General features: G+C 33.6%; 2 protein-coding genes across 2 annotated transcripts in view; one reads left to right on the forward strand and one right to left on the reverse strand.

The window, feature by feature from the left end:
* Positions 1–8003: 8003 nt before the first annotated feature.
* On the reverse strand, positions 8004–16779 carry LOC132733985 (probable phosphoglycerate mutase). The gene is made up of 6 exons (XM_060720689.1): positions 16636–16779; positions 12779–12988; positions 12497–12580; positions 10881–10979; positions 9333–9441; positions 8004–8686 (listed from the first exon to the last, which is right to left on the reverse strand). Exons 1-6 carry the CDS (start codon positions 16765–16767, stop codon positions 8565–8567), a joined length of 756 nt encoding a protein of 251 aa, XP_060576672.1. The 5' UTR covers positions 16768–16779; the 3' UTR covers positions 8004–8564.
* A 2577-nt stretch (positions 16780–19356) lies between these two features.
* Positions 19357–27871, forward strand: part of LOC132733995 (transient receptor potential cation channel subfamily M member-like 2) — a 30702-nt gene continuing 22187 nt past the window's right edge. Inside the window, exons 1-10 of the mRNA XM_060720699.1 lie at positions 19357–19813; positions 20130–20230; positions 20731–20891; positions 21912–22085; positions 22710–22907; positions 23309–23483; positions 24423–24594; positions 25554–25704; positions 26160–26226; positions 27291–27407. Coding sequence (XP_060576682.1) covers positions 19428–19813; positions 20130–20230; positions 20731–20891; positions 21912–22085; positions 22710–22907; positions 23309–23483; positions 24423–24594; positions 25554–25704; positions 26160–26226; positions 27291–27407 — 1702 coding nt within the window. The 5' untranslated portion in view covers positions 19357–19427. The remainder of the gene's footprint in view (positions 19814–20129; positions 20231–20730; positions 20892–21911; positions 22086–22709; positions 22908–23308; positions 23484–24422; positions 24595–25553; positions 25705–26159; positions 26227–27290; positions 27408–27871) is intronic.

Consider the following 27871-nt stretch of genomic DNA (forward strand, 5'->3'; position numbering starts at 1 on the left):
GAGAAAATTTTCTCTACATTTTTTCTACACAAATGATTATGTTCTAGTATTTATTCACTTCACAATTTTAATTTAGTCATTTATTTGTCAACTGATGAAGATATGTTATGACATTTTAGATTGTATTGGATTGTGAATGGTTTTTTTTCATCATATGTGTATATTTAAGTCATTAGAAATCCCTGAATACCTCATTGCCTGTATTCATTAGATCTCTATGTCAATGACAGGAACTTTTACAGACTTGTTCTTTTTATTTAATTACAATAATAGGTGCATAATAAATAAACAGTATTTTATTTCATGAACCACAAAATTAACTAACTTCATTATTAATCTACAAAACAATGGACTCCATTTTCTGTCCTGTCTTGTAATTGGACTTTTAAGACAATATGTTTTAAAACAGAGCTCGGACCAATATAAGTGTGATGGGGCCAATACAGAAGAAAACAACCCTAATTATGGGACTTTTCAAAAAATGAAGCATTTTGATTGATTAAGAAGCAAGCCCTATTTGAGACTGGAACATCTTATTTTCAGAATACACTGGCACCGATTCATAATGCTCAAGTTGTTGTCCAAGGTCTCAAACCCTAGGTCTCAAACCTGATATTAACAGGGTTCTGACACATAAAGCTCATCATTAGATCAGATACAAATACATTTATATTTGTATATATATTTTGTCTTGTTGAATACAGGCATACTTCTTCAGTATTCATTTTCTCAATTTCTTCATTTGTTTTACTGTTTGCTTATTGTTGCTTGATATTTGTTTCCATTAAAAAATGCATTTTCCTTTTTAATTTTTCAGGTTTCTTATAATGTAGTCATTTTATTAATAATAAAAAGTATTTCTAGTTTTTAAATACATGTTGCTTGTTCACACAGTACTGAAACTTTTTCAAATTGATGTTAATTATTAGTAAGTAGCATTGTTGTAGTTGTTTTTAATCAAACGTTTTGCTTTCAAATTTGTGTGCTTTTATACAAAGCCTTTTCAGTTTTATAGTTTCTTAAAAAAACACAAGAGTGTTTTAGACAGTTAAAACATTTCATTAAGATATGAAATTTATGAATTTATTGCAGTTGTAATGACCTGTGTCTAAAATGTTAACTTGATTTGTCTTTAAACTTTTCTCAACTTTGCGTAAATAGGATGCGCAAAGCTGTACACCAAGCTGTGTATGTTAAAATGAATTTATATCTTTATAGCTTAAAGTAGAGCATTTTTTATACGCCCGTTTGAAAAACGGGACGTATTATGGGAACGCCCCTGGCGGGCGGGCGGGCGGCGTCCAATTTTGTCCGGAGCATATCTCCTACATGTATGGAGGGATTTTAATGAAACTTCATATAAATGTTCACCACTATGAGGAGCAGTGTCGCGCACATGAACCAGGTCTCTAGGTCAAAGGTCAAGGTCACACTTAGAGCTCATTGAAAAATGCTTGTCCGGAGCAAAACTTCCACATGTATAGAGGGATTTCAATATTACTTGGCACAAATGTTCACCATTGTGAGGCGGAGTGTCGCGTGCAAGATTCAGGTCCTTGCGGCCAAGGTCAAGGTCACACATAGAGGTCAAAGTTCAGATAAAAATATGAAGATGTGTATATGGACCATTTAGTCATCATTTATTGAGGGATTGTAACACAAATGGTCATTATCAAGACTATGGCTGTGATACATATAATTTAGGTCAATATATACAAGGTCAAGGTCACTAAAGATGATGAAATATCCAGATTTTGTAAATAGAATTTAATCAAAGGGAGACAACAAAGTTATTACTTTGTTCATAAATGACTTACACAATTACTCCCCTTGATCTATTTTCACTTTCAATTCTAAAAATAGAATTTAATCAAAGGGCATGAAATAATCCTCTTTCTTGGACTTGAGTATGTTCTAAAGAATGTAACATTTATCATTTATCAAAGATCATACAGTAATTACCTTATCAAATGTAAATACTTTCTCATAGAAATTTAATTATATTTTAATTTTCAAGTAAATATCAGTTCAGCTCATTCAAAGATTAAGAATTGTAATGAAATGTATTTCCCTAGAATAAAATCTTAAATCAGAATTTTTTAGTTATTAAATTACATGTACTTTTTATACGCCCGTTTAAAAAAAGATAAAAATATGAAGATGTGTATAGGGACGATTTAATCATCATTTATTGAGGGATTGTAACACAAATGGTCATTATAATGACTACGGCTGTGACACATGTACTTTAGGTCAATATATGCAAGGTCAAGGTCACTAAAGATGGTGAAATATCCAGATTTTGTCTGGAGCATATCTCCTACATGTATGGAAGAATTTTTATAATACTTTATGGAAATGTTCACCACCATGATATGTATTGCTCCATGCATGATCCAGGTCAAAGGTCAAGGTCACACTTAGAGCTCATTGAAAAACGCTTGTCCGGAGCAAAACTTCTGCATTCATAGGGGGTTTTCATTATAACTTGGCACAAATGTTCACCATTGTGAGGCTGAGTGTCGCATGCAAAATTCAGATCCCTGCGACCAAAGTCAAGGTTGCACATAGAGGTCAAAGTTCAGATAAAAATTTGAAGATGGTTATAGGGACCATTTAGTCATCATTTATTGATGGATTGTAGCACAAATGGTAACTATCATGACTACAGGTGTTACACATTTAATTTAGGTTAATATTTGCAAGGTCAAGGTCACTGGAGATGATTAAATATCCAGATGTTGTCCGGAGCATATTTTCTACATGCATGGAGGAATTTTAATGTTACTTTTATAGAATTGTTCACCACCATGAGACGTAGTGCCCTGCACATAAACCAAGTCTCTAGGTCTAAGGTGAAGGTCACAGTTAGAGCTCATAGAAAAACACTTGTCTGGAGCAAAACTTCTACATGCATAGAGGGATTTCAATATAATTTGGCACAAATGTTCATCATTGTGAGGCTGAGTGCCGTGCATAAAATTCAGGTCCCTGCGACCAAGGTCAAGGTCACACATTCTGTGCATATCTTCCCTATTGATTTGTTTTAAGGTTCATTTAACAACACAGTGCCAAGAATAAAAACTTGCTTGCTAGATAACACTTATCCATAATGCCCCCATCTCCATCTAAAGCTTTTTCGTAAACGGGCGTATTTTGTGACTATGGCACCCTTGTTTAATTTTTTTTTTTTAAACTTTAACTCTTAGCCTACTGGCAGCAACAGATTCTGCCCATGCCACCCGTGCAGACTGAGATAAGCTGGCATGTCTATGCTGTCCCATCATTGTGTGCACTGCTCATTATTCAGTCAAAGCTTATTTTCCACTTGCCCCTCACCGCTGAGGGTTCGAATCCCGACAGGGACTTTGGATTCTTTCATGTGAGGAAGCTATCCAGCTAGCTTACGGAACGTCAGTGGTTCTACTCAGGTGCCCGTTCATGCCTAAAATAATGCACGGAAGGGCACCTGAGGTCTTCCTGCACCAGTAAAGCTGTAATGTCGCAATATGACCTATATTGTGTAGATGTGACGTATAACCCAAAAAACAAACAAAGCCTATTTTAAAAATTTTCTTAAAAGTTGCATGCCTCCATATGAGTCGTGAAATTTCAGAAATCAACCTTTTTTTAACAATGCAATAAAAACATTAAAAAAATGTTAGTCATTTCATTTGTATCTTGCATAATAATTGCAAAAGCGCTTCATTGTGAATAATTTTACACTTCTCAAACCTGTAAAAATTGTTTCATTAGTTTTGATATCCTATTTAATTTGTATCATTGTCTTAAGGTACATTAAGTACTGTAAAATAAGTTACGACATCTTCAAAAAATCACATGTATATTTCAAAACCATATTTAGCTCAATTTTTTTCATAACCAGATTCACTTGCAATACCTCACTTCACAAAAACAGGCCCATTATTATTAATGAAAGTTTCTCTGTGAACAGGTTTAAAATCAGCTCAATGAAAATAACATGGGTTTAAAAGAAAATACTTTTAATAGGGCTACATTTTTATGGTCTTATCTAGTCTTTAACTAGGGGTCCAGGACTCAATTCTCTGATCATTATACATGTATATCTATATTAGAATACATATTTTCATGTTTTTAAGAATGTAGTGAAAATTTTTGTAGAAAATACTGTGCAATAAAAATATGTATAAATTCTGAACTGTGTTTGTTATATTATTCTTATTGATTTTGATCAAGAAGTTAACAATTTGATAAAACAAGTATGTGATTGTTTATATCTGTAAACACAATCTTATCTTTGTGCTTCATGTATGATTTTCCATGGTAAGTATGTGAATAAATATATGTAATTTACCCCATCTTCCATTAATAATATTGATAAAAGGGTAAACAATAATAGTGGGTAAAGTGTCTGTCTCTCAACCCAAGGAATGTGGGCTCAAGCCCTACTGGGTTCACATAAATGTTTCCTCCTGTGGCTCCAGGAAAGGAGCTAAGAAGTGGTTTAGATAAGCATTAAGGTTTCATCATCATTGAGTTGAAATAAACAAATTTAAAGTAAGCCATTAGTAATTATGCCCCCATTTCGAAGAAAAGGGGGTATATTGCTTTGCACTTGTCGGTCCGTAGACCAAATGGTTTCCGAGTGATAACTAAAGAACCCTTAGGCCTAGGAACTTCAAACTTGGTATGGTGATTGGTCATGACCAGTAGATGACCCCTATTGATTTTGGGGTCAAGGGGTCAAAGTCACATTGACCTTGTAAGCAAAAACGGTTTCCGATCAATAACTAAAGAACCTTAAGGCCTAGGAACTTCAAACTTGGTATGGTGATTGGTCATGATCAGTAGATGAACCCTATTGATTTTGGGGTCAAGGGGTCAAAGGTCAAGGTCACGTTGACCTTGTAGGTAAAAACGGTTTCCGATCAATTACTAAAGAACTTTAAGGCCTAGGAACTTCAAACTTGGTATGGTGATTGGTCATGACCAGTAGATGACCCCTATTGATTTTGGGGTCAAGGGGTCAAAGGTCAAGGTCACATTGACCTCTTGGGTAAAAACGGTTTCTGATCAATAACAAAAGAACCCTTAGGCCTAGGAACTTCAAACTTGGTATGGTGATTGTTTATGACCAGCAGATGACCCCTATTGATTTTGGGGTTAAGGGGTCAAAGGTCGAGGTCACATTGACCTTGTAGGTAAAAACTGTTTCCGATCAATAACGGAAAAACCCTTAGGCCTAGGGACTTCAAACTTGATATGGTGATTGGTCATGACCAGCAGATGACCCCTATTGATATTGGGGTTAAGGGGTCAAAGGGCAAGGTCACATTGACCTTGTAGGTAAAAATGCTTTCCAATCAATAACTTAAGAACCCTCAGGCCTAGGAACTTCAAACTTGGTATGGTGATTGGTCATGACCAGCAGATGACCTATTGATTTTGGGGTCAAGGGGTCAAAGGTCAAGGTCACATTGACCTTGTAGGTAAAAACGGTTTCCGATCAATTAACTAAAAACGCTTAGGCCTAGGAACTTCAAACTTTGTATGATGATTGGTCATGACCAGCAGATGACCCCTATTGAGTTTTGGGTCAAGGGGTCAAAGGTTAAGGTCATGACCAGTAGATACTTGATAACCCTTATTAATTTTTTGATCACTGGGTCAGAAGTCATGCATAATAACCTTATCACATGACTAATTGGCTGCTGATAGGGGGCATACATGTTTTACAAACATATCTTGTTTTGAATTAATTCTGATAAAATTTTTGGACAAGCTTTGTGGCCCAGTACAAATGTTTGTAACCTAGGATATTCCAAGCTGTATAGAAAATTACTGTTAAAACTTTAAACATGGCTAAGCTTACTTTTCTAGAATGAATTTAGTTATGGTGGTGGTAGAGCACCCTCCATATCATGGCATTAAACCAGAGCACGGTTCAGCCACTGCATTGCCTGGGCAGGCTATCAAGCAGTTAACCAGTAATAGTTGTATTGACTTTTGTAAGGAAAGCAGCAGTTTTACTGCATTTTTGGTCCCATCTAGGAGATCAAGCCACTTTACCAACTTTTCTGGTAACTTGCTTTCTACTGAAGTGACAGACTAGTAATCATTAAACTAAAACTAATTGTGTTGAAATGACCATTTGTTCGGAGTTGAAAAGGCATTATGACTAAAAGCACATGTGCATATTCATATTTGTACCCTCTTAGCTCATTCACTGCTGAAAATATATTGGAGACAAACATCAATCCAGTAAATGTTCATTCTACTGATAAAAGGTGGTTATGTTGAGTGAAAGCCAATTCTACAGATTAAGTAAGAAGAGGGCCATGATGGCCCTGAGGTCGCTCACCTGTATATAGCCCCCACCCCGGGCCAATTTTTACCCAAGGGCTTTTATTTGTTGATTTGAACAGACTTGGTAGACACCCATAAGAAGATGTTTCATGCTAAACATCTAAGTTCTAGCTCATTGGGTTTTTTAAAAGAAGATTTTTAAAGTTTTTACTATACACATATAGTTAAAAACAATGACACCCCTGGGGCAGGGCCAGTTTTGACCCCCGGACTTTTATTTGAACAAACTTTGTAGATATTTACTTAAAGATGTTTCATGCTTAATATCTAAACTCTAGCTATTTAGGTTTTTTCAAAGAAGATTTTTAAGTTTTTGCTATACACATATAAGTAAAATCAATGACCCCGCCCCCCTGGGCGGGGCCAGTTTTGACCCCAGGGCTTTTATTTGAACATACTTGGTAGACACCCATTAGAACATGTTTCATGCTAAATATCTTAGCTATAGCTCTTTGAGTTCTTTAAAAGAAGATTTTTTGAGTTTTTACTATATGCATATAGGGAAAATCAATGACCCCCCGGGGCGGGGCAATTTTGACCCCAGGGCTTTTATTTGAACAAACTTGGTAGACGCTCATTAGAAGATGTTTTAGCTCTAACTCTTTTGGTTCTTTAAAAGAAGATTTTTTAATTTTTTACTATATGCATATAGGAAAAATCAATGACCCCCTGGGGCGGGGCCAATTTTGACCCCAGGGCTTTTATTTGAACAAACTTGGTAGACACCTATTAGAACATGTTTGATGCTCAATATCTTAGCCATAGCTCTTTGAGTTCTTTAAAAGAAGATTTTTTAAGTTTTTACTATATGCATATAGGAAAAATCAATGACCCCCTGGGGCGGGGCCAATTTTGACCCCAGGGCTTTTATTTGAACAAACTTGGTAGACACCTATTAGAACATGTTTGATGCTCAATATCTTAGCCATAGCTCTTTGAGTTCTTTAAAAGAAGATTTTTTAAGTTTTTACTATATGCATATAGGGAAAATCAATGACCCCCCGGGGCGGGGCCAATTTTGACCCCAGGGCTTTTATTTGAACAAACTTGGTAAACACTCACTAGAAGATGTTTCATGCCAAATATCTAAGCTCTAGCTCTTATGGTTTTTTCAAAGAAGATATTTAAAGTTTTTTCTTTCGGTTGCCATGGCAACCAGATTTCTGCATGGAATTAAATTCTTTGAACAATTTTTAAAGGTGACCACCAAAGGAACATTCCTGTGAAGTTTGGATGAAATTGGCTTAGTGGTTTATGAGGAGATGTCATTTAAAGTAAAATTTACGGACGGACGCCGGACGGACGCCGGACGAAAAGCGATCACAAAAGCTCACCCTGTCACTTTGTGACAGGTGAGCTTAAAACAGGTTTCAGATTTCATCATATGGCGACTTTCCAGCTTTACTGGCCGAGTGTAACCTCAGGTGCCGTGTATATGTAATTTTAGTCACATGGGGGCACATAAGTAGAAATATCCAACTTCAAGTAATCAGTTGGATAGCATGTTGTTATGCATACATCCAAATTCTGTCGTAGGATTCGAACCCAGAGGTGAGGGGCATGTGACTCAAAGTCAGCGATTTAAACCACTTGACCATGGAAACCACTAGAACCAAGATTTGTAAATACTGAAAATATTACATGAAAAAAAAATATTTTTTTTTTGAGTATTCTTTATTTTTTTCTATTTCTCAAAAGGTAAGGATAACAGTAACACAAATTTGTAAATATAGCACTTAAAAGCAAGAAAAGAAAAAAATACTTGTAATAAATAAACAGTTACGTATTATACAGCATGTGCAATTAAAATCACCTAACATTTGATGTGTTTTCTCATTAGGAATCATTACTATCTAAATACAGCACATATTATGACACAACACATCAGATCTCATTAAGTAAGAAATTTCTTTATATTATCCGAAAACACAGTTCACAAAATCATGGAGATTGTACAATATACTACTATGAAGAATTCCTACTTTGTGTAGCAAATGTGATAATTAAAAATTTGCAACTAAAACTTGTATCATTGAAGGACTCGTTTATGTACTACATGTATAACATGTGCACCACAAATGTTCTGCACGTTCTGTATTTTGCACATACATTTATTATATTTACTACGTAAAAGTCATATTCGAACAATTACATTAAATGAACGTTCAAATACGAAGGTTCCTATTCTACACAGTTTTCCTGGCATGGCAGCATTTTTACTTGGCTTTTCCCTGGTTAGCGACTTTATCCATGGCGGCCTTGACGGCAGCCTCGTCGGCTAGGTAGTAATGTTTCACTGGCTTCATATCTTCGTTTAATTCATATACTAGTGGAATACCTGTAATATAAATCATAATTAATAAATACCTGCTAATATATTACAAGATTTGTATATTATTTATACAAAATCTCTTGATGGTGTAACATTAAAATTTCGCGATATAATATACTTAAATTTACACAAAAGCTATTGACTGAAAGAAAAACTAGTTCCACATTTCTCATTATAAGTCAGTAAATTATGTTTATATATAGTTAAACCCTTTCCAAGCTCAGTATCTTGAATGGATTTGTCCATTATCAATCTGCTGAGCCAACTAGTCTAGGTGACTGTACTGGTTGCATTTGTAGATCATTTGCTGCTAGTGTAAAAACAGTTAAACGCATTGAAATTTTTTGGTTTGGTTTTACATCGCACCAACAAGTTATTGGTCATATGGCTGCTTTATTTGTGGAGGAAGACCTCAGGTGCCCCTCTGTATTTCCTCCTCAGGTGCCCCTCTGTACATCATTTCAGGCACAAGCGGGCAGATATGTAGAGCCTCCGTATCTGTAAGCTAGATGGATAGCTTCTTCCCATGAAAGAATCCAAAGTCCTTTTCGAGATTTAAACCCACAGCAGTGAGGGGCAAGTGGTTTGAAGTCAACAACCACTTGGCCACAGACGCCCATTAAAAACATCACAATAAATATATAAAATTTACCTGTTGGTACATTAAGTTCAGTAATTTCATCATCAGACACATTATCTAAATACTTGATCAAAGCTCTCAGACTGTTTCCATGGGCTGAAATCAGTACCTTTTGTCCAGACTAGAAAATACAATACAGGAAGTAATGAAAGTATTTTGCTAAAATACGATAGAAAGACAAGTAAAAAATGTAGATTTCAAGCTGAATATTAAGATACAATGTGTAAAAGAAACAAGACTTTCTTTTATCCTTTTGAAATTTAACAGCAAGTATTAATGCTGTTTATTGTAGATTGCTTAACAAACCTTAGTTCTTATAAAAATATACAAAATATGTTAAAATATGCACTTATAAACAAATGCTTTCTTACAAACCAATCAACTTTCTGCTTGAACTTTTAGACTGTTCATTGTTAATCTTAGGACATTTAGGAATCAAAACATTATTTACTTTGTCAATATAGAATGGAGATGAAAAGAAGCAAGCTGGCCTAGCTGAGCTCTAAACAGCTGGTATTGGTTTTTGTATTTTCTGATCGCAGATCAGTAAATACATAGCTAACATCCACGGTCTAACACAAAATTTCCTAACAGACCTAACAACGCAAATTAGTTCTCACTCAAAACTGCTTAAAAACCAGCAATTCAAAAAAAAAGAACAATTTTTTGTTACAAGTGTCCAACAAATTACTACACATTCAAACTTTAAAAGTAGCATTGGCTTATAGAATTGTCAATAAATGCACACTCACAAATTACGCGGATGAATATGATTGTAATCAATGAAATTGCTATTTTTAGCGATGTCGATTACCGAATACTACACAAATAAATCTGACTGCCGGGTAGTTGAATATATAGTTTCTACATGTTGGAAATTTAGAATGACTTGATTTTATTCAGCCTTTGATTATAAAACTTCTCCGTGGTGAGAGGTCTGGAGTTCAAATCCCAGTCGAGTCAACATTTTTTTATATTCTTTTTTTAGTGTCTTTGTTAAGGAAATAGCCACGATATGCAAGGATCAAGTGTGGCTATCATAAAAAATGAACATAAATGATTTTTGATGCAACTCTAGTTATGGAAAATTCCGTATGTATCAAACTCTGGTGCCCTGCAAGATGACTTATAGTACATAAAAATAAACTTATACAGGAAAACACATACAGATAATCATATACAGTACGATTTAGATTGCAAAGATCAGAAAATACTACAGAGCTTGCAGGCTTTTGATTACATATTTAAATTAGTTTGACTGTGTTGGAAGCTACATGTACAAGCTTACTGAAACACTTTCAAATATGTTCCTGGAACCAACCAGTACTAAGCAATCAGTGTAAAGTTTCTTGCACAAGGAAACAAGTTCAAACAACAGATTGCACCTGACGGAAATTGAATCTTAGCGGCCAGCAATCCTTAGATTACTAGTTAGACGTGTTAACCACTCAGTCATGCTGCCACTTCGGTTTTGACCAAGACACAGTATCAAAACAGTCAACAAATATTTAAAGCTGATAACAAACACACTGACTCGAGTTTACAAACAGTGCTACAAACCTTGATTGTTGGAACAATGATGTCATGCCAGTATGGTAGTACTCTAGCTACAGTATCCTTCAAACATTCACACATTGGTACAACGGCCTTGTCATATTGCTGCAATAACAATGAAATAGAATGATACAAATTGGAAAACATTTTCTGTGCTTTCTTATAGCATTTTAAGAAATGGCTCAGGACCATCCATTTTTGGAAAATTTTGGGCTTGTGAAAAAAGTAACCTGCAAAAAACAAGAAACTAAACAAGAGGGCCATGATGGCCCTGAAGTTGCTCCCCTGTATATAGGCCACCGGAGCGGGCCAGTTTAAACCCCAGGGCTTTTATTTGAACAAACTTGGTAGACACCCATTAGAAGATGTCCCATGCTAAACATCTAAGGTTTAGCTAATGTTGGGTTTTTAAAAGAAGTTTTTTTAAGTTTTTTCTTTACACATATAGTTAAAAAAACAATGACACCTCTGGGGCATGCCAGTTTTGACCCCAGGGCTTTTATTTGAACAATCTTTGTAGACACTTACTAGCAAATGTTTCATGCTTAATATCTAAGCTCTAGCTATTCAGGTTTTTTCAAAGAAGATTTTTAAGTTTTTCCTATACACATTTTAAGGAAAATCAATGTCTCCCGGGGCCTGGCCAATTTTGACCCCAGGACTTTTATTTGAACAAACTTTGTAGACATTCACTAGAAGATGTTTCATGCTTAATATCTAAACTCTAGCTATTTGGTTTTTTTCAAAGAAGATTTTTTAAGTTTTAAATATATACATATAAGGAAAATCAATGATCCCCGGGGCGGGGCCAATTTTGACCCCAGGGCTCTTCTTTGAACAAACTTGGCAGACATCTATTAGAAAATGTTTCCTACTAAATATCTTAGCTCTAGCTCTTTGGGTTCTTTAAAGAATATTTTTTAAGTTTTTACTATATGCATATAGGGAAAATCAATGACCCCTGGGGCGGGGCCAAATTTGATCCCAGGGCTTTTATTTGAACAAACTTGGTAGACACTCACTAGAAGATGTTCCATGCCAAATATCTAAACTCTAGCTCTTTGGGGGTTTTTTATGAAGATATTTAAAGTTTTTTTCTTTTGGTTGCCATGGCAACCAGAGTTCTGCATGTAATTAAATTCTTTGAACAATTTTCAAACATTCCTGTGAAGTTTGGATGAAATTGGCTTAGTGGTTTATGCAGAGATGTCATTTAAAGTAAAAGTTTACGGACGACAGACGAAAAGCTACCACAAAAGCTCACCCTGTCACTTTGTGACAGGTGAGCTAAAAAGTTGCGAACAGCAACAGGAATGTCAACATGACTGTAACAACTTTTACCTGCCAAATTTCTTATGGACTTATCCATTTTTCATATTTGGAACTGTCCATTATCAATTTTGGGGATCATAATATGAAAATTTGAAATTTGTCAGTTAACAGTATAGGACCTAGTCATACTGTATGAATGTGCAGGCTGACCTGGCTCTATATTGATGGCAACAGCTACCATATAAATGTGCAATAGATATTGATGGCAACAGCTAATCATTTTGGCTAAACACTTTCAGTTCTAGCAGTGTAAAGGTAAACAGTGTAGTGTTATTAAATCAAACACTTACTGTATATTTTGCCTCATTTGTAGCAGATCTAGCATCACCTGCTTCTAGTGCTGGTGGACGTGTGTCATACGATCGTCTCCAGACCTGTTCAAATAACAAACATAAAAAGTTATACCTTGTTCTTTTGTTTGGTAATTAAAGTTCAAGAACACAATGTGTAAGCTACATTCTTTGTTTAATACACAATATTTCACTTTCAAATATATTTTCAAAACTTTCATGAAAATTGGCATTTTAATCTAAAGACATGCCGCTTTGAGTTAAACTTGACATAACTATCACCTTGACTTGGGCTTCTCCGTGTTTGGCAGCAGTTTCAGACTTGTTCAGACCTTGAAGTCCCCCGTAGTGGCGTTCGTTCAGTCTCCAGTGTCGTACAACGGGTATCCAGTGCATGTCAAGTTCATCTTGTACGAAAAACAAGGTCTTTAGTGCACGTTTCAACACACTTGTGTAAGCTATATCAAATGTGTAGTTCTTCTCTTTAAGCATCTGAAAAAGAAAGTTCAATATCAATAAAATGTCAATTTACACCAGTGCAAGATCTTTTAACATTCTTTTTTACAACAACCAAACTCACTGTCTTTAAAATTTAGAAATTCTAAAGTGATAAAGGTAAGAAAATTTAATTATCTTATTTTATCACTGAAGTGTACTTTTTTGGATTATATTAAGCACATTTTTTAGTAAGTAAGTAGTTTGTTCTATAATTGTGTTTTTTCATTAAAAAAGGCCATTTATTCTCTAAGTTGAAATGGTTTGTGTGATTTTTTTTTCATCAACTTGCTTATTATTTTATAAATTCTTTAAAGCCTTAAATGCTTTAACCATTTAAAAAAATTTATATTCATCTTTACATAATGTAAGTCTTTACTTGGTCATTAATTTATAAATAAAACAATTTGTAGTCAAGCAGATTTTATTTCATTGACCTAAATGCCTTTAAACTTATAAATGCTTCACATGGAAAATAGGAGAGAAATATGTCCCAGACACTACAATTAGGAATAGAGCAATAGACCAATAGATATTTGACTCAAATACGGTATTTACACGTCATTCAGTACAATCATGTATTACTATATGAAAACAAAATGTCTACATGTACATTCTGGCAACTAGAAATTGCCAGTTATTTGACACACAGAGAAAAAGTAAATCTGCAATTTGACACACAGAGGAAAAGGAAATCTGACTAAGTTCAAACATTGCTAACATGTGCAACATCTTACTAACCTAACACCAATATAATATAGTAATTCTTATGTTACATAACGTTTACCTATACCCTATTTCTATGTTGGGGTTACAGAAAGTAGAATAACCGCCATCCTACAATTACCTATTACCATGCATTGATTTACTGCTGATTACAGAGAAATCTCTGTAAAAACAACAGCATCTCTTGGATATGTTCCAGTCATTGTAGTATATTACTGTCAGTAAAAATCTTTATGACTGGATGGCATTACAAAATCAATTAATTATTTCATTTCCTTCCTGGATGAATAAAAAAGCTATCCGCCTTCTTATTGCAATAACTGGTTAACTGAACTTAACTCCTATCAAATTTAGAGGAACTTAACCTGTTACTGCACTAAGGTGATGATACAGTACATACTTTTGTCAATGTGTATTACACAGATATGATGAGCATTTTTTTAATTAAATTATTAATAACCATGTTAAACCTTTTCAAAGAGTGTCAAGTTTTAGAAAATCTTGCAAAATGAAAATAAATACAATAATAATAGAGGAACATACTAAAGTTTTGTTAGAGCTATGATATGGAATTCCCATAATAATACCTAAAATTTGAAAAATTAGTTACCAAATGAATAATGCATAGAGGAACTGGATATTCATGTTTTTTTCTATAAATATGGGGTTTATTTTCATCAAATGGTGTGAAATTAACCAGTAACCTTAAGTAAAATACATGTTAGATAAGTTTCATACCAAAAGATGAAAATAAATCCAAATTGAATTTTCTGTTTATTTTTTTCTTACTTTTTTTCTTTTTTGACCATACGTTTAATTGCAAAGCAATTAATTAATACATAAAATGCGTAAAATATACAGATATAACATACAGTATACTTTAAATTTTTAAGTTCTGGAATACCGGTGTCGTAACTGGAAATGTCATAGCTCAAAAGGAGGCCAATTCAATCATCGGTTTACTAAGGAAATGAAATGTAAACATTATATTGATTCAAAATTCATAGGAAAACATATTCATTTAATTTGGTAATTTATTAAGTTAATAAATTATCTTGACCTTAAGCAAAGAAATATCTCAGAGAATCTTGTAGGACTGAAGTGCTCAGCTCTTTATATGTGTAAAAATCTATTTTTAGCATTTTTTACCTTGACCTGCTGACCTTAAATCCAGAGGAATAAGACCACACAAGATATATTCCTACCAAATATGAAAAACATCAGTCAATAAAGAAAGGCAGATAATAAATAAAGGCTGTATAAGAAAATGTGTAAAAATCTATTAAAGTACCTTAGACCTTGACCCACTGACCCCTAACTCAATCAAAAGGAAGACCATGCAAATAATCTTGCTAACAAATTTATTTTTGGCATCCAGGTTAACTTGATCTTGACCAAAATGGCCCATAATTTAACCTGAAGGAGAAGGTAAAGTGTACCTGCCTAAGCAAATCCATATGAAATATGAAAGACATCCATATATTAATAAATGCTGTATAATTTTTTTTTACAGTTCCCTTGACCTTGACAAGTGACCAGTTACTCCACAAAAAGTTAGAGGGCCAATGAAGGTATATATCTACCAAATATGGAAGATATCATCAAATAATTTAATAAATGAAGTAATCATAAATTTAAGAAAACTCCAACTTGCCAGAATAGGTTGACCCTACCAGGCCCCATTTTCAAGATGATTAAAAGGTAACTTACTGGAAAATGGATGGCACACTTATATAACTTGGCTATATCATGTACTTTGTATGGGTATTATAAAGTAAGTGTGGAAATTATGAAGCCATTAGTAGCATTTGTGTATTATGTGCCGGTGAATCCTCATAAATACACCAATTGAAAGTTTCGAACTAGAAGGAAACAGCTATTTTTATCAGTAGAATTGTAAATAAAGATAACTGGTTGAATGTTTCACTGTATAAATCCATTCATGCCATAACGTCCCGGACGTCTGGGATTGTCATCGAAATCAACTATTGTCATCGAAATCAGCCAATGGTCCCGAAAAAGATTTTTTCAGGGAAAAATAAAAATTTGGAACTTATTTGCAGCAAGAACAGTTCCAATATTGCAATTATATTTGTATGTTAATTATCCTAAGACGCTGATATCACATCGATATCAGATAGATTTTCCCAGCCATTTACTGATTTAGTAATACACAAGAACTGTTGACACTGATCCACTGATTGATAAAGATGTGTGACCTTTCTCCGTCAATTAGAAGATTATTTACCCCCTGCTGCTTGCTGATCAAAAGTGTTAACAACTCTCTGCATAAATGACTCTGCCTACATTTACCAAGCAGTTACATACACATGTCAACAAAGACTTTTGAAGTCTGGATAAGAGATTAGGACCGCCCTTAAATGATGATTGACACTTCTAGCACACCAAACGATTCCAAGCACCTGTCAATCACTTGTCTCCAGCATCAGTTTATTTAGAAGGGTGATGTAAAATTTAATCTTGTAACAAATTCTGATTTTAATTATCATCTAGCTTGATAGTTTGATCTGCACACTTTACAAGTATTCTTCAATATTTAATTTTTTATATTTCAGTTGTGGAGCAGACGCGATAGCTTTAAAAATGCCTGAACATAAATCAAATGAATTTTTTTTGGTAAGTCACATTGTTAGGTGAATGCATGTCCCCCACATTTTTTTCAAATCCCCCACATTTTTCAGTTGAGTGGGGGACAATCCCACATCATTTTGAAATTCTAGATGAAACACTGATGTTTCACTCATTCACTTTCGTTTAGACAACAATTTGACAACTATGTGACATAAAAAAACCAGACATTGCACACACATAATTCATTTTGTTCAAATTTATTCCTAAAACTCATCTCAGTTCAAAATGGGTCGAAACATGCTGAGAACGAAACTTAGTGAAATTACCTTTCCAGCATTCTTTGCTTCCTGGACACCTAACTCTGAAAGATCTGCATCGAACCATCCACAAAACCTGTTTTCCTTGTTATATTCGCTTTCACCATGCCTTACTAGAACGACTGTGTATTTAGTGGCCATTATTAGTGCCTTTCAACCAACTGACCTTCGCCGGTAAAAAAAATTATATGACCTTCACCTCGCAGTAAAGGGAAATAACTAGAGACGGAAAACGAAAAGGATTTATTTATAAGATGATTCCGAAAACATCAAAATTATATCAAATTAAATTCACAAACACAATATTTATTTAATAGTATACTTGTTAATTAATATCTTCATTTAAATTTAGCTTTAAACGACCGTCAACAGTTTTCTGTTTCCATTTCCGAATTCACGCCTTTCGATTTTTGTTTAGACAGGAAGTGTACATACTCGCCATGGTTGCAACATGTATAACTGATTGCAGGTAATTACAGGTAAAACGTTTTTTAATACAATTTCAATTAATGTTCACGACTATCAGTTTTATTTTCGAAGTTTTCCATTTTCAACTGACAACTTATGATACTAAAGATTATTTGAATTTTGAAAAAAATGGATACAGTAAAGAATTAAAGTAGGCCATCAACTAATCAGCTAATAATCACTAATTTTACGTTATTGTTTATTACTTCAAGGTACTGTACAGTATTGATATATTCTATGTATTGGCAGTTTAAGATTTCGATATTTTATTGATTCGCCTGACTTATGCATTAGATGTCAACAAAAAAGAGCTAAACAAAACCCCCTAAAATAACATATATATAAGAACCTAATGATAATTAGATAATTAATTATGCAATATTCAAATTGGGACGTATACTCAGTTCCTATGATATCACGGTTCTATGATATCACGGTATTTTCATTTACTTTGACTGCTTAAGTAAAAGCAACAGTCACAGTGATGCTGATATTTTTTAAACTGGCACACTTATTTCATTTTCATCTGCCATGTATTCGTGGCAAGAAAACTTTTTTATAAAACCTTCATATTTGACCACTATTTTCCTTAATCGTTTTTACACAGTCAATTAAAATATGTTCTAATCACATATTCTGACATATTGTCTGTTCATATAGTTTGAATTTTATAGCAGGTTTACTGTTGGAAGTTTTTCACAACTTTACTTGAAAGTTATTAGACCCATCTTAGTCCTTGAACATACTTGATTTTTGGGGGGATTACCATGATACCATAGTAACCTCTCTGTAATTACCCAAAATGGTAGTCCAGCTAGCTTACGGAACGTCGGTGGTTCTACTCAGGTACCCGTTCGTGCCTGAAATAATGCACGGAAGGGCACCTGAGGTCTTCCTCCACCAGTAAAGCTGGAACGTTGCGATATGACCTATACTGTGTCGTTGTGACGTAAAACCCAAAACAAACAAACAAAATGGTAGACATTGGAAATAGTTTAAAAAATGTAATTTTAATTGGATCTTTTGAAACAATTTTTTGACAACAGTTTTGGAAAAAGGTTCACTGATTAAATAGAAGACATTGAATCTCATTCATGTATGATATTTATATTTGAATATTTTCTAAGTGACATTAAGTACCGTGAAATCATATAAAAATCCAGACTACTTATAATAATAAGTATTACAGAGAGACAAGCAACTGTACAAGGTATATAATGTTAGTGTCCAAATGACAGAGCTGATCAATGGTTTAGTGCAGTGTCTAAATCATATGTAATTTATAATTAAAATATTCGGATGTTATAGTTATTACAGTTAAAGTTTCATAAATATAAATCATGTTATATGAACATTGAAATGCCAAAAGATTACCCAGTTTTATAATGTGATAGGACATCTATGTTTAATGGTGCATCAGATGGAAGAAAAAATGAAAAAATGTTTAAAAAGTGGCTAAAAAAAGTATAATGTTTTGGAAGCAAGAACTGCTTAAAGACAATCAAAATCTCACGCTAGTTGTCTTAAATACATCGTTCACAGCACTTGATAAATTAAAGAAACTTGAGACGTTAATGCTCAATTTGACCAGAAGATGACAGCGTTTACAATTAGTTGGTTGTTCAGTTAAATTAATGTCACATGTTATAAAGTAAATGACAAAAAAATCAACATTGTAATATGCAGTTACACAAACCAAACTTCAAGAAAAGCATGGCTTTAATATCCATTTTAAATGCAAATAAAAGATCTTTGAATTAATTGTTGAAAATATAATTAAAAAAAAGAAATCAGAGAGCGAGACTATTAAACATCTCTAAGAAATTGTTTGACATTATATTCATACTAATTTAACAAAATATTTTTTAAATGCAAATTATAAAGCTTAATGTTACTTCAAGTATCCTTTATAACAAGGATATCTGCGAGAACACATATTTATAAACAAAAACATTTTTAGTCAAAATATTGGGAGAAATAAACCAAACCATGATGGGGAATATTGTTGAAAGGGATATTGAGAGTCATTTCATGGCCCTTAATCTCTGTAGACTAGAACAGAGATTCATAAAGTGGAGCATAATTATGTTCTTAATGCTAGAGGTCTGACCATAATCTAGCTTGATCCAACACTGAACAGCAGGCTACTATTCTTTTAACATTTTCAATTTGATCTTTAACAATTATGTTTTAGTTTTAGCTTGTAGTAAACAAATCTTATTTACAGTCAAGCTTATTTTGACTATTTATTATTATTTGTAGAATGGATTCCAGATGTAACTTGTAAAACTGCATAGATATTAGATCATCTGGAATAAAGTTAGGAAGGAAAAATGGCCGACAGTCGTGTGTTCCCGGGAACATCTGACATGGATGTTGGATATTCCACGGCAGATTATAGGGGGGCAGCTATCTCATCAGTGTCGAATGTTGAGATGGAGTCTCAACGCAACCGGATGACTTTGGAAGAGGCTCGATGGATTGGAGTACGCAAGAAGGTTCCTGGTATGTCAGGGATTCCTAAGAAAGCAAAGAGTGTTGGTCGTAGTCAGAGTGGATCAGTGTTTTATGTTGAAGAGGAAGACCCTTATCAACAGAAAATCAAAGAGATTCGGGTGTTTGTTCGCAACCATTTTCGTCAGAAGGAATGTGCATCTTTTGTGCCAAAGCCTGGGCAAACCACAGGACCTAAAGCTAAAAAGAAAATCAGAGATCTCCAGTTAGTATAAGTTTGTAGAAATTGGTATAATAATTTTTTAAAAGAAATATATTTGACCATGTTTCTTTAAAAAAAAAAAACCTTTAATTCATGCACTTTTCCATTAAGTGTAATTTCTTCAATATCTTGTCTCAAACATCTTTAGGTGAGAAAATATGTTTCTGTTTTATAATAATATAATGTAAGTAATTTCAATTCAAGTAGATATTAGCTATAAATTGAACAAGATATCCCATGATAATGTACAACTTGTCAAGAAAAAGTCATTTTGTAATATGCTGAAATATTTGTATGTAACACAAGGGTTATATTACAGATGTCATTGTGGAGAGGTATTGATGGAGCATGCAGGCATGCAAGGACCATTTCCCCATTTCTCATCAGCTGATATGATGCTGGAATATCTTGTACCTAAAGGTAAACCTCTTTATTTTATAATTGCTATAACGGTCTTTGGTTTCTTTATAATTATGAGAATTGCTCTCCTCTAGCTTATGGTTTGTTGGTGGATCAAGTTTCAACTAATAATATACATGTACATTTAATGCAATAATTGACTGATTTTCAGTACCTGGTGAGTATTTATGGAGAATGCAGATTTACAAGTCACAAGACACATTATAATCTGAAATTAGTTGCCTACATAAATCACTGTAACATTTGAGCCGCGTCATGACAAAACCAACATAATGCGTTTACGACCAGCATAGATCCAGACCAGCCTGTGCATCCGGGCAGTCTGATCAGGATCCATGCTGTTCGCTTACAAACTCTATTACAAGTAGAGAAACCGATAACGAACAGCATGGATCCTGATCAGACTGCGCGGATGCGCAGGCTGGTCTGGATCCATGCTTGTTGCAAACGCATTATGTTGGTTTTGTCGTGATGAAGCTCATTTGTTGATTTTTATCCAGAGCTACAAAAGTTAATGTCGAGAGAACGACGTCAGGACCCACCTCCTGAGAAACTCCCGGCAGTCACCTGGAAGAAAGATATTAGAACAACAGCTTCATGTGCATTTGGTAAAATAAATTTTGAGAATGTGGAACATTCAGGCGGCAAAAAACCAGCAAAGGTACAAGATTCTTTTCTTTATGTGGATACTTTCCTCGGCATGTTTAACAATTACTAGTCGTTAAATATCTTAAATGGACTTGTCCATCTTTCTATCTTGATTTTTGCATTCAAAATGATAAGGAAAATTTGAAAAATAAGTACTGATAGAATGGTGAAAGTGTTTACTGAGAGAATGGTGAAAGTGTAGATCAGGATCAGATGGCAAAGGAGTATGTGGTCTGCATTGGTCAGATGAATGATATGATGCCCTAAGTTAGCTACGGCTTAAAGTTCATAATCGAAACATATAAACATTTTTTGTATGTTTAAATGATGTCTTTTTTAGCTAAACTATTTAAAGAAATCAGTGTGATATTTTGATTGTCCAGGTGCCAATCTCTTCAGCTGTATTTGTAACAAATCCAATAAGTTTGAGCTTACCTATCGTCAGTTGTTCTATATATCTAAAAAAAATCCTTAATATTTTGGCCATTTAATTTTTTCATCAAGTTGAATTTTGCATGTAGGTGCTTTCTGGACAATCCCATTAGTTGACTACTGGTATGCCTTTGAAACTAACCACAAGTCTTTCTAAAGGTCTTATTTGTTAAATTGTATGTGTGAGAATTTACTATTATTTAGTTATTCCCCTTTGTAGTAATGCACTTGTAGAAATTTTATTTGCTTACAGTCTTGCATGCAAGCTCAATATTAAGTATCCACAATAATTAAAGAAATTCATTTGAAACTTTTGCACACACAGTTACAGTCATTTTTATAAAGAAAATAATAACTGCACAACTGTTAATATAATCAAGTACTGGGAATATGTTAAGGCCTACAGGTTATAAAACTTTTAAGGGCTCTGTCTCAAATCTCATGATTATCATTTGTTGGTGTACAAAATGTGCTAATTTCAGACCAATAAAGTACTTGAGATCTTAGTTTTTACAATTCCTTAATGACACTGAATGAAATTTAATGAAAGCATGAAATATCATTTTAAATTTTGATGGATTTTACCAATTTTCTATTCCAGTATATTCGAATGACAGATGAAGATTCTGTTGATAATTTGATTGAACTGATGAAGGAACACTGGAAAATTATGGAACCTGAACGGCCAAATTTGGTCATCTCTGTTGTGGGCGGAGCCAAAAACTTTAAATTAGATGGAAGAATGAGGGATACATTCTCCACTGGTTTGATAAAGGTATTTTCTTCTTCAAAATTTAACGAAATAACAAACATAACTCAACTGTTATCTTTTCTACATTTTTACAATAATCACCTGACCTAAATAAATCTCTATAAATATCCACAGAAAATTACCAGTGTATCATTCAAAAATATATAAAAAGAGTGTGGCATCATCATTATAACAATCAATATTTTGAAATGTATAGTCAATTCAGCTTGACTTGACAAATGTTAAAAAACCAGCCTATTGTTACTTTAAGCTTGTGAATTAAATTTGATTTCCTAAATTTAAAACAGGGCAAGTCTATTTAATAAATTCAGATAGTAAAAGATTATAATATCACTATATTAGATTTATTTATTTATGTTATCTATGTATTAGGAAAAAAAACGTTTAGGAACATTTATAATAATATTGTGTTGAACATTCAAATGTGATGAATTGTGATAAAAAAGGGAAATAAGAAAATGTTGCTAACACGCTGTGCAACCTGACCACTCTGACAAACTGCCAATTTTCATTTGATATCCCTAATATTGACAATGGACAGTTCCAGAAATGGAAGCTGGGCAAATCTATTTTAAGAAATTTGGCAGGTTAAGGATTAAGTACATCTATATATTTATTCTACTTCAGGCAGCAAAGACAACGTCAGCATGGCTTATATCATCAGGGTTCAATATGGGTGTGATGAAAGCTGTGGGTCAAGCTGTAAGACAGGGTCAGTCATTTTGCTGGGACAATGACCGCATGGTTCATGTACTACGCTGTATAGGTATTGCACCATGGGGTTACGTGAAAAATAGACGCGTTCTGGAGAGTGTTGATGGACAGGTATGGTTTCTAATGCGCTTGACTTTTTCACCTGTATGTTATTCTGTCACTATTTAAGTTCATATTAATCCTTGTATTAGATTGGTGGTTTATCTTTATCTACTGCGACTTGTTAAATATTTATTTTCATGTAAAAATACCATTTGTTGAAAATAAATCCTGCATTTATAGAAAAAGCATTTTTACTCTTTCTTTTTTACTTCCCCTTTTATTTTGTGTATAGGCAGAATTTAGATAAAGGTCAGTCCAGCAAGACACCAGTGAAAATATATAAGACTGTGATGAAAATAAAATTTTCACAGTTAAAATACAGAAAATGAAAATATGCATTTTATTTCATCAATATTTGTTTCTATTTCATTTATAAGTATACAATAAACCAGTGAATGTTTGTATTTCAGGGAAAGTTTAATGCAGATTTCAGAACCAGTAACGTTATTCTCCATGACTCGGCTGTGCCATTAAATCCTGACCACACCCACTTTATATTTGTGGATGATGGCTATAGGATAAGATATGGAGGTGTGGCAGGTATCAGAGCCAAACTTGAGCAGAAAATATCACAGCCTCAAGCAGGTATATGGACTTCAATATCAGGTTTTCTTACATACCGTATAAGTGGTTTTTTCTGCGGGCTCCAAATTCTGCGGTTTTTCCAAATTTTGGTATGTTTTTATTTCTGCGGACATTATTTCTGCGGCACATTGTTTGGACAAAACGTGATTTAAATTCTGTGACTCGTGTTATCAAAGTCTAAGTCACATTACCCTACCTATCATATTTGCATGTACACGTTCGCTTTTGTTTATTGTCGTCACCGCAACACTGTATAGTAATTACAAACAATTATATTGTTTGCTTGCAAACAAATAAAATGCGCAACAATAGAAAGGTATACATCTTTGATCAGCGTGAAGTGACGTGTGAAAAATATACCCCCGGTAGTATCTTTAATTTTATAAAATTGATAGAAGTTTACCGTAAATCAGATGACAATTAAAGTATACAACGATTATTTAGCAGTATAAGGGTTGGGATGGTTTGAAATATCTTTATTCTTAAATAAGCATTATTAACAATTAAATGTACATCCTAACAAACACATATTACATACTTACCCGACAGCAATTTTATACAACTTGAAGACCTGCTAACCGTTATAATTTGTTAGTCGTTATTACTTTAGAAGATCAGCTCACTAAGTAGGATACATATCGTAGCAGGTTAGAGAAATATTCTGCGGTTTTTATTTCTGCGGTGCCGAAACTGACCGCAGAAAACGCAGAAATAAAGCCAACGCAGAAAATACCACTTATACGGTACCAGTCTAAATTTTAACTATCTTTTGTTTATTAAGCATGTTAAACAACTATTTTAACATAACAAAATTCATGTTTGCCTTTTCTAAAGAAGGAAAAATTATTCATTTCTGAGGAAAAATGTTCCTTTCAAGATAAAGAGTTCATGAACAACAATCATAAAGTAACATTTATGTCAAATGTTTGCACATTTCAGAGGGAGGTTTAGGTATACCGGTTGTACTTGTCGTAGTTGAGGGTGGTACTGATTGTATCAATGATGCCAGGACGTCAATCGAGCACAAGATTCCCGTCGTCGTTTGTGCGGGTACTGGTAGAGCTGCTGATATCATTGCATACGCTTACACTCATACAAAAACAAGTTCCGGGTGAGTAAATAACATTATGTGAGCTGTTTTAATGATAATAGCAGTATCTGTTTTCGGATACATTTTAGTAAATCATTTATGTGAAAGTCTTGAAAGTGTTCAAACTTAATGGACCTTTCCGGTGTTTACAGTTTTATGTAAATTGGCTAACTTGTTATCAAATTGCTACACTGAGATTATACATAGTCACTGGTTGACCTGTATTGCACAAAAGAACACATGGTTATGTTTGTGATACTGTTTGTGAGCAGTTGACCTAGCAATGAATGGAAAAGGTGTGGCTAAATGTTCTGCTACGAAAAACCGGAAAGGTCCATACAACATGTTTTGATCTTAGATTTTCACTTACAACTTCACACATTTCTCTTTGGTCATAGTAATAGGTCACTGGCCAAGACACAAGCATGAATTGTCTTTTAATTATTATCCTTTGTAGTTAAGATTTTTCAGGCAAGTTTTATGTCAGCAACCACTGAAAGTGTTCATGTGAAACTTCACACACCTCTTCTCGCTCAAACTAAAGATACCTGATTCAGGCCTATAACTCTAGCAATTATTTCTAATAAACATTTATGCATTACTTAAATGAATATAATTAAAGTGTTTTACATTTAAGCTTAGAACAAGTAACAAGAAAAAATAGGTAAAAAAATGAAAGTAAATGGTGGCCATTTTGATTTGACCTTCGAGTTCGAGTACAGCCAAAGTATAGCAAAAAATGGATTCAGCATACTGGAAATGTGTTAAAATGTAACAACTACCTGCTAAAAATTCTGTTAGACTCTTCCTATTCAGAAAATTAAACCGGTTTAAAGAATCAGGCTTTGAGAATAATAAGTCAAGCATGCTGAACAAGTGGCAGCTCTGCCATTGAATATTGTTGCTCAGTCTTATATATTTCTAACATGTAAAAGCTTATTTCTTATCAGACTGATTATCATTGTTTTTCATCATTTTAGTGGAATCCGAAGTATGAAAGAGAAACATGAGCTTAAACTCATGGACAAAATCTTTGATGCTTATGGTAAGAATTGGAAAGACGAGGAAATACAGAAAAAGACGATAGACATCAAAGAGTCCGTACAGATCTGCTGTCAAAATTCTGACCTGGTATGTCTTAAAAACATTATGTTACCTTAACATGATTTATATTATGATTTTATATTGATGTACATAAGTAATGTAATGGTAATTATGTTGAAAAATCAGTTTTTCTATATTGTTTGAAGGGATTAAACTCCGTTAAAATATTAATGATATAAGGATTTATAATTCACATATTTATTCCCATTATAATGTAAATAAAAGAATGCTTTTGAGTAAATGAGTAATTATGGAATGCATTTATATATCCCCATTTCATCGAAACACAAAAATGCCATTGGACAGAGAATGTGATTCCTACCTTGTTATTAAAACAGCCAGTATCATTTTTACCCTCCCTCTGTAACTGCAAAAGCCCATCAAAATGAACAATGGAATCAACAAACTGGATTATATATTGTGGTTACCCATTATTGTAAGTTTTAATGGAAACATTTCAATAATATAAAATTATTTTTCAGTTGACTGTGTTTCATATGAACAAACATGAAGATTTAGACTTGTCCATTCTCTCAGTCTTGTTGAAAGGTAGGTAAACTTTTAATCTATGTCATTTTTAATAGACGTTATCCGGACTTTGGCAAAGTGGCTTTTTCCCTGCTAATCTATAGGTACAAACTAACTTTTACCGTTTAGAGCTTCACGGTGCACTACCCATCACAATAGATGTTACACTTATTTCCGAAGCTATTACTGTAAAAGTTTGTCTGTACCTACGTTATTAGCTGGGAAAAACCCAAATATTCTTAATTCCGGAGTCTGTTGGTCATGTGATTCAGAATATTGTTTTGTCATAATTCATCTTTTCTTTAACTTGAGCATTTTTGTATTTATGATCAATATTATATGAAATGAATGGAAATAACACTTAGGATACATACCAGGCAAACAAATTATGCCTGATTCGTAGATTTGCCAAGCAAATGATTTCCGTCCTTGGATACCCAACGGCCATTAACATGTTAATCAACCCTGGATATATGACGATGATGATTTCTAGCAAAATATGGATATAGAAACAGATATAGATATAGAAATAGATATAGAAATATGGATAAAGAAACAGCAGGTTCGCTGAGAAACATCAATGTAAAAAAGCAGATGACACTGTTAACTTTGAATTTCAGTCAGGTTTTTTTGGGGTTTTTTTTTAATGCGGAAGAAAAATGTCTACAGCTGAATATGAAACACAAAAAAGCCAACTCAGACAGTGCATCATCCATAATTATGCAGACGACAGTGCTTACTTTATATTTCAGCTATTTATTTATCAGCTTAGAAAGGAGGTAATGAAGACTAAAGGTTAAATTTATAAACATTCATGTTTATGTACATAGGCAGTAACTTTTACTAGTGGAGGCATGGCCAAGTTTTAAATGTGCTGGACTCAGGTAATTACTTATGGGTTCAAACCTGTCAGTGAAAAGCTGTTGTTTCCTTGAGCATGAAATTTTATACTTGTTGCTCACTACTGGTTGGTTCCAGGAATGGATTTGAGAGTGTGTCCATAATCTTATTGATTCCTACATAAACTAAAATAATTTCTGTAAAAACTAATGTAAACTTTGAATTTATGTTTGTTTTTATTTCAGCTAAGAAAGGAGCAGATGAAGAGCAGAGATTGAGTCAATTAAAGCTAGCACTGACCTGGGATAGGGTTGATATAGCACAAGAAGAAATCTTCAGGGAGGATGTACTGTGGAGCACAGGTTTACTTTTCTCTTATTATCGTATACTTTTTTATGAGATAAGATGTACAAGTTTAATCTCACTGTTTGAAACTGTGACTCAGTAAAATACAGAATTTCAATGGTTCCTGTTCAATGCATTGAAAGATATATTAAAGTAAAAAAATAAACAATGGATTAAGATTTTTATGATGTCATGTAAATGTTATGTTGATGCTGTCTGGTGCTATTTTTAATGCTGTAAAATTGGAAATTTTATGAAACTGCACATGCTTTTGGATAATTATCTAATTATATTACCTTTTTTATATTCCTGGATGAGTCTTGCTTTAATAAATATTGAGACTGGGTAAACATCAAGTATGCAGCTGTTGTAAACTTATCATTCAGGAAAGAAGGTGAATATTATAAGAATTCATTTTGCATTCTAACACTATTGTATAATAATGCATGTTTTTTTGTTCAAATGCTTTGCAATTAATCAC

Source organism: Ruditapes philippinarum, unplaced genomic scaffold (assembly GCF_026571515.1).
Source record: "Ruditapes philippinarum isolate M1 unplaced genomic scaffold, ASM2657151v2 ctg6307_1_1_1_1, whole genome shotgun sequence".
In the NCBI taxonomy this organism is placed as follows: Eukaryota; Metazoa; Mollusca; class Bivalvia; order Venerida; family Veneridae; genus Ruditapes; species Ruditapes philippinarum.

Coding starts and splice junctions, on each gene's coding strand:
- LOC132733985 (XM_060720689.1), bottom strand. CDS start 16,767: ATGGCCACTAAATACACAGTCGTTCTAGTAAGGCATGGTGAAAGCGAA. Junction 12,581..12,778: donor ACGGAGAAGCCCAAGTCAAG/GTGATAGTTATG, acceptor TTATTTGAACAG/GTCTGGAGACGATCGTATGA. Junction 10,980..12,496: donor CAAATGAGGCAAAATATACA/GTAAGTGTTTGA, acceptor TTGTTATTGCAG/CAATATGACAAGGCCGTTGT.